The 7,847-nt window shown below is 46.1% G+C and overlaps 1 protein-coding gene across 1 annotated transcript; it reads right to left on the bottom strand.

Moving 5' to 3' along the window:
• Positions 1-218: 218 nt before the first annotated feature.
• LOC119269038 (pentatricopeptide repeat-containing protein At5g04780, mitochondrial-like) lies at positions 219-3,461 on the bottom strand. The gene has a single exon (XM_037550789.1). The coding sequence runs from the start codon at positions 3,261-3,263 to the stop codon at positions 741-743; it is 2,523 nt and encodes an 840-aa protein (XP_037406686.1). The 5' UTR covers positions 3,264-3,461; the 3' UTR covers positions 219-740.
• Positions 3,462-7,847: the final 4,386 nt, after the last annotated feature.

Here is a 7,847-nt window from a genome sequence, read left to right on the forward strand (position 1 = left end):
ATTGTGTCGGAACAATCTGTCGGTTCGTCCAGGTGAATCTGGAACCCGTCCGATCAAGTTCGCGGAGCCCCAGCTCCGCGATCCAATCGTTGAATAATTGCATCCGAGGGAGTCCGTTCTCTCCCCGTCTCTTAACCGATAGAGATAGCAGCAAGTTAATAATCTCAACTACTAGCAAATAACACCGATAGACGATGAAGAGAGAATAAGATACAAAATCAGGAAACCATTATTCACCATATCATGCATGCACGATTAGCTCCGACCTGCATGAAAGAACTGCACCATGCAACACCCTACAGCTCTAACACTCGTATCACAACTGCACCGTGCAAGAACAATCGATCTTCAACAAAGTTGGCTGATTCCAAGCAGCCTAACATTTCGATTCATAATGGCTAGTTGCTACAATCCTTGAACTACAAATCTACTATCAGCAGAACAGATGCAATCATCAACCTATCAGCAGTATGAGCCGCCCATGAAGTTCATGCACATGCTTTACTTACTGGATATCCGCACAACACATTTTTTTTCACTTCCTTCAACATGCAACAACATAATTCTGGCCAAACTTGTCCCCTCAGATCTTGGCAAGAGCCCCGGGCTTCCAACTTCCCCTGATGCACACCACATTTGCAGCCCAGGGGAGGGGTTAAAGATGGCTGTTTCATTGGTTGCCCGTATCACCCGCAGCACATATTGCTGTAATTTTCCATGGCATATGAGCCAGCATTCTCTTACCACATGTCCCCACAGCTGCATGAGCCATCGCTGAAGTGGTGATAGGTGCAACCATCTGAAATCAGTATCTCCCGCTTCTTATCCCTTGAGATAAACTTGATTGAGGAATGGCATTCCTTGCACATTCGGAAATTCTTCGAGACCCGTATCGGTTCATGGGCACGCATGGAAATAAGTCCATAGCACACAGCAATCCGCTCGGTGTGGTGGCACGACAATGGATCAACTTGTACATTGCAATAGGGCTCAACGTCTTGAGGAGCATACCCAGACTCTGCCATCCTACTAGCCAAGTCCTTCCATGTACTCAAAATATCCTCAAATGCAGGATGGGACAAATCTCCAGCCTCAAACAAATCCACACTTGTGCCAAGATACAGCCAGCTACACTGGGTCTCGACGTGCAACCCGTGCTCTGTCATGGCATCTCTTACAGATTCAGTGGAATCCCAAAAGCCGCTGTTCGCATATATGTTGGAAAGCAACATGTAGTTTGAAGCATTATTTGGTTCAAGCTCGAAAAGAGCTTTTGCAGCCTTAGCCGCAACGTCCAAATCTGAGTGAAGCTTACAAGCTTTGAGAACAGTAGACCATAGGCATGCATCCGGCTCAACTGGCATCTTCTGGACAAGTTCTAGTGACTCCTCCAATAAACCAGCTGTTCCCATGATGTCAACCATGCAAGTGTAGTGTTTTAAACTTGGTTTTATGCCATACAGATCTTCCATACTGTAGAAATAGCTCCGAGCTTCCACCATGGAACCTTCTTGCTTACAAGCTGAAAGAAGTAAGATGAAAGTAACAGGATCTGGTCGAGTTCTAGATTGTTCAAGTATTTCGAACAATCTTTTAACATCTCTAGGCATCCTATGAAGCAAGTAGCAACTCATCATTGCATTCCATACTGCTACATCCTTTTCAACACTGTGCTCAAAAGCCAGTCTAGCATCCTCAATCTTACCACATTTCCCATACATATCTATTAGCTCACTTGCAAGAGTGACTGGATAACCATCAGGCCAGTTTTTCTGTATGTAACCATGCAGTTCTCTCCCATACCCTGATGCCATCGTCATACCAGAAGACAAAAGCGCTATCTGCACTGTAACCAAGTTAGGAAGTAAATTAGACTCAAGCATTTCACAGAATAGTTTCAAAACAACTTCGGGCTTCCTATTATGCTTGTAAGCTGCTAGCAGACTGTTCCATGTGACAACATTCTTATTCCTGATTCCCTGGAAGACATTAGCAGCAGATACCATATCACCAGTTTTACCATAAAGGTCAACCAATTTGCTGGAAACAAATATGTTTGACGTCAGACCATTCCTTAGAGCATAGCAGTGTACTTCCTTCCCAAGACGATCTAACTTGAGGTCTGTCAACAGTGAGAGGACACTAGTAATTGTAGTACCATTTGGTTGGATGGGCTTGCTATTATCCAGAAATGTCCAGCGCTTTGCATCTCCGCTGTTTAGGAGCTGCATGTATCTGAAAACTTCCAGTGCATCAGCACAGAGGCCAAACTGATGCAAACCGGATATTAAAGCATTCATTGATACCACATTGGGCTTCAAGCTGACATTCATCATGCCTGACAACAGTTCATTTGCTAGTTCTTTCTGACCCGCTCTAGCATATGCAGCAATGAAATTGTTATATGTGACAGTGTCAGGCTTCAATCCATCCTGCTGCATCAAGTTAAAGGCTTCACACGCTTTGTCCATCCTCCCATCACTGATATATGATTGAATCAACTCATTCCATACAGTGACATTCCTCTCCCCATCAATGGCGGCAAACACGCTTCTCGCATAAGCAAACTCTCTGCACTCGGAGTACATGCCAATCAAAGAAGAACCAATGTAGACATTTAATTTGATACCACAACGTACAACATAAGAATGCAGCTGCTCTCCAAGGCCCAGTGCCATCAAGCCAGTGCAAGCAGGGAGTATACTAGCAATTGTGACTGCATCAGGCATCTCAGTCTCGCACATCTCCAGGAAGACGCCCAAAGCCTCATCATAGCGCGCATTCTGCACACAGCCAGAGATGATGCAGTTCCAAGAACTGACCCGTGGCTTGACACCTCTCAGTCGCATTTCGTCGAATAGATCGAGTGCAGCCCCAATATCACCATTTCTCGCGAAGCCGGAGACGAGGGTGTTCCACGAAATCACGTCAGGCCGCACGCCACTGGCCTGCATCGATTCAAACAGCTGGAAGGCCTCGCCCAGCTCCCCGGCGTTGGCGTAGGCGCCCACGAGAGCGGTCCATGCCACAACGTCGCGTTCGGGGAGCGACGCGAACGCTGCACGCGCGGCGCGGACGTCCCCGAGCGCCGCGTACATGGCGACGACAGCGTTCCCTACCACGGCGTCGTCGGCGAGCGCGGGCCCGCCCTTGGCGGCGAGCGCGTGCGCGGCGGCGGCGAGGCGGGGCGCGTCCGCCCCGGCGCAGGCCCGGAGCACCTGCGGGAGGAGGAACCTGTCGGGCGTGGCCCCGGCGGCGCGCATGGCCGCGAACGCGTCGCATGCCGCGCCCCAGCGCCGCGCACGCACGCAGGCGCCTATCTCCCGCGCGTACGCCGCGGCCTCGGGTCGCGCGCGCTGCACCGGGGCATGCCGCCTCCGGGATACCCCTTCCAGCACCCGGTGCGCGTGGGTCGGGGCCTGCAGTGAGCAGCGCGTCGATAAGGCGCCGCGGGGAGTAGGAGGCAGAGACGGGGACGGCAGCATGGTGGTCGCCATTTTTTTATGGCGTCAGTAGTATTGCGGTCCGTCCGGCATTTCCAAATCTAAGTAGGAGAGAGAATCTGTGCTTGTGGACCATGGGTTTTGGACCTTCTGGGCTGAAATAGCAAAATCAAATAATAGGTATGTATTACTGGGCGCGGTGAAAATTATCAAAAAACAAAATGTTGGGCCGGGTGATAAAAAGAAACTCGCTAGAAAGAGGGCTTGAACCTCCGACATTGTGCTTAACAGCCACATGCTCTAGCCAACTGAGCTATTCCAGCTTGATGACATTTTAGTTCCGCATCATTTCCAAAGTTTACCATTCAGCATTAACGACATAGACACAAGCAATGCGGTGGCTTTTTTCCAGAGTCCATAGCTCTCCCGAAACTAGGTGTATTCGATGCCTTTTATATATATATATATATATATATATATATATATATATATATAAAAGATTTAGATTTCATTTTTGACGGTTTGGGCTGATGCGTTTTTCATTTGGTGAGCTAAGTTTTCACTTTGGTTAGAGCTTGCTTACACTGTGTCATCTTGTCTTTCTTAGATTACATCATGGTTCAACTTTCACATACATGTCATTGTTGTTTTCTTCGAGGCATTAGTAGATTAAGGGCATGTACGATGGTGGCATATGGTTACATATGTCTCATGACAAAAAGTAATTTGAGGCATCTACATTTATTTTTCTACCCAATGCAAGCTACCACTAGTGGACCTCATTAAGAAATAGAAAATAAAGACTCTAGTACACATACATCTCTATTTTTTTGCTCCAACCTTTTCAGCTTATGTCACCGGACCACACTTTTTTTCTTCAAGCACCCGCCTCCTGGAGAGGATCCCACTTCCCTATCCGAACCTACTTTACGTCATATCCGATCCTACATGGCATGCGAGGCATCACCTTGAGGCTATGCATTGTACATGCTCTAAGAGGTATCTCCTGGTTAGTACTTCCAATATAAAGTTAACATGCAACCAATGCTTTGCTATGACTAATTTCAGCGCCAACCAAACACACACTAAGGAGCAAGGACATCGTACTACATATAAAACCATATGTGCACATGCTGCACTACACTACAGAGCATATAGACAATGTCATGGGCATGATTGACCTCGAGTTTGTACATTTTATCAAAACTGTATTTAAAATCTAATGATGATAAAAGCATTGTACATCTAGCATGTCACAAAATTCACTTCACTAAAAAAAAAATTGAATGTGATAGTATCAATGGTTGTTGACTTTATTTTGCAAAGTACTCGAACAATGTACAGTAACATACATGAATTGACATACCTCAATATACCGAACGGACATATGGAGATAATTTTACCCAGATTCAGCCCCCGCGCGCGAGTAACAACGCTAATCCTGTTTGTTTGGAATTATATATATAAACAAGTACAATGGGGGATCCAACAAGTTGTAGTATATGTCCTTGGGATATTTGGTGGCCTATCTCGACATAATGTCTAAGATCGGATTTAATCTAGGTCTAAACTAGGGTTTCACTTCCATCATATTAGCGGTGGAAGTATTTCCCAGAACTGGCTCACGTGTATTTATACCAGGTCTTGGGCTGGTTGGACGCCTTCCTTCCTGGGTCTCCTCACCACGAATGCCTTGAACCTTCCTTGTCGTGGCTTCACATGCCTCCTTTCGAGGAGTCTTGGGGGTACCCGTCGTGCGTCTTTCCTTGCCCGGAAAGGCCTTCGTGTAGGACTAAATTTGCATATTAACGACAATTTCCTCCAAGCTTACATGCGGCTTGGCGTGGGCCCAATCCACCTTCCACTGACAAGCACCCCATCATTATTCACATTGAAGCCGCTCACTGCTACTCCCACAGGAGTTGTTGGGTTTTCCCAAAAAGGAAGGGCGATGTAGATAGTAGCAATGTTTTCCCTCGGTGAAGAACCAAGTGTTAATCGAACTAATAGGACTCAACAAACTGCCAAGATAAGCAGCACCTACACACAAACAAGATAAAATACTTTCATCCAGTGTGGCAAGGGAGTTGTCAAGTCCCTTGTCTTGCTAGTTACAAGGTTAGAAGCAAATAGATAGATAGATAGATAGGTTGGGGAACGTAGTATTTCAAAAAAAATTCCTACGATCACACAAGATCTAACTAGGAGATGCATAGCAACAAGAGGGGAGAGTGTGTCCCCGTATCCTCGTAGACCGAAAGCGGAAGCGTTATGTTAACGTGGTTGATGTAGTCGAATGTCTTCATGATCCTACCGATCCAAGTACCGAACATACGGCACCTCCGTGTTTAGCACATGTTCAGCACGATGACGTCCCTCGAGCTCTTTATCCAGTAGAGGGTCGAGGGAGAGTTCCGTCAGCACAACGGCGTGGCGACGATGATGATGAAGTTACCGGTGCAGAGCTTCGCCTGAGCACTACGACGATATGACTGAGGTGTTAAACTGTGGAGGGGCACCACACATGGCTAAGAGATTGTCTGTTGTGCCTTTGGGGTGTCCCCTGGCCACGTATATAAAGGAGGGGGGAGAGAGGCTGGCGGCCAGGAGGGGCGCGCCATGGGGGGAGTCCTACTTGGACTCCTAGTCCAAGTAGGATTCGCCCCCCCCCCTTTTCCTTTCTTCCACCGGAGGGAATAGGAAGGAGAGGGAGAGGGAAAGGGAAGGGGGGCGCCGCCCCCTCCTCCTTGTCCTATTTGGACTCCCAAGGAGGAGGGCGCGCGGCCACCCCCTGCGGGCTTCCCTCTCTCTCCTTTAGGCCCATGTTGGCCCAATACTTCCCCGGGGGGTTCCGGTAACCCCTCGGTACTACAGAAAAAATACCCGAATCACTCGGAACCATTCCGATGTCCGAATACTACCTTCCAATATATGAATCTTCACCTCTCGACCATTTCGAGACTCCTCGTCATGTCTGTGATCTCATCCGGGACTCCGAACAAACTTCGGTCATCAAATCACATAACTCATAATACAAATCGTCATCGAACGTTAAGCGTGCGGACCCTACGGGTTCGAGAACTATGTATACATGACCGAGACACATCTCCGGTTAATAACCAATAGCGGAACCTGGATGCTCATATTGGCTCCTACATATTCTACGAAGATCTTTATCGGCCAAACCACATAACAACATATGTCATTCCCTTTGTCATCGGTGTGTTACTTGCCCGAGATTCGATCATCGGTATCATCATATCTAGTTCAATCTCGTTACCGGCAAGTCTCTTTACTCGTTCTGTAATGCATCATCCTGCAACTAACTCATTAGTCACATTGCTTGCAAGGCTTATAGTAATGTGCATTACCGAGAGGGCCTAGAGATACCTCTCCGATACACGGAGTGACAAATCCTAATCTCGATCTATGCCAACTCAACAAACACCTTTGGAGACACCTGTAGAGCATATTTATAATCACCCAGTTATGTTGTGACGTTTGATAGCACACAAGGTGTTCCTCCGGTATTCGGGAGTTGCATAATCTTATAGACAGAGGAATATGTATAAGTCATGAAGAAAGCAATAGTAATAAAACTAAATGATTATAATGCTAAGCTATCGGATGGGTCTTGTCCATCACATTATTCTCTAATGATGTGATCCCATTCATCAAATGACAACACATGTCTATGGTCAGGAAACTTAAGCATCTTTGATTAACGAGCTAGTCAAGTAGAGGCATACTAGGGACACTCTGTTTGTCTATGTATTCACACATGTACTAAGTTTCCGGTTAATATAATTCTAGCATGAATAATAAACATTTATCATGATATAAGGAAATATAAATAACAACTTTCTTATTGCCTCTAGGGCATACTTCCTTCAAGATAATGGTACGACAAATAGTAAAGAAGAAATTTGCAGGAGTTTGTATTGATGGAAGACTATACCCTGGCCATAGGTTCACTAGAGGTATATATCTTAAAAGAAGGCAAACGACATGGTAACAAACTACAGTTGGGTAGTTGATAAGGACAGCAATCTTTATAATTATGATCGTTCATGGCAAAATCTCATATAGGCATTACATCCATGATAAGAAGACCGTTAATCCAACTGCATCTACTACTATTACTCCACCCCAAGACTACTATCTAGTATGCATCTCAAGATATAAAGTTTACAAGAAACAAAGTAACACAACAAGCAAGATGACATAATGTAGACAAGAAGAAATCTAGCAATAAGATCAAACCCCGTCATTTTATCCTTAGGGGTAACAATACAAATACGTGTCTCGTCCCCATTCTGTCACTGGAATATAGAACACCACAAGATTGAAGCCACTACTATGCACCACTCCCTCTGAAGATCTACCAATCAATCTTGGCCAGAG

This window comes from Triticum dicoccoides, chromosome 1A, assembly GCF_002162155.2.
Source record: "Triticum dicoccoides isolate Atlit2015 ecotype Zavitan chromosome 1A, WEW_v2.0, whole genome shotgun sequence".
Lineage (NCBI taxonomy): Eukaryota > Viridiplantae > Streptophyta > Magnoliopsida > Poales > Poaceae > Triticum > Triticum dicoccoides.

Bases quoted from the DNA above. Each gene is read 5' to 3' on its own strand.
- LOC119269038 (XM_037550789.1), bottom strand. From the start codon at position 3,263: ATGCGCGCCGCCGGGGCCACGCCCGACAGGTTCCTCCTCCCGCAGGTG.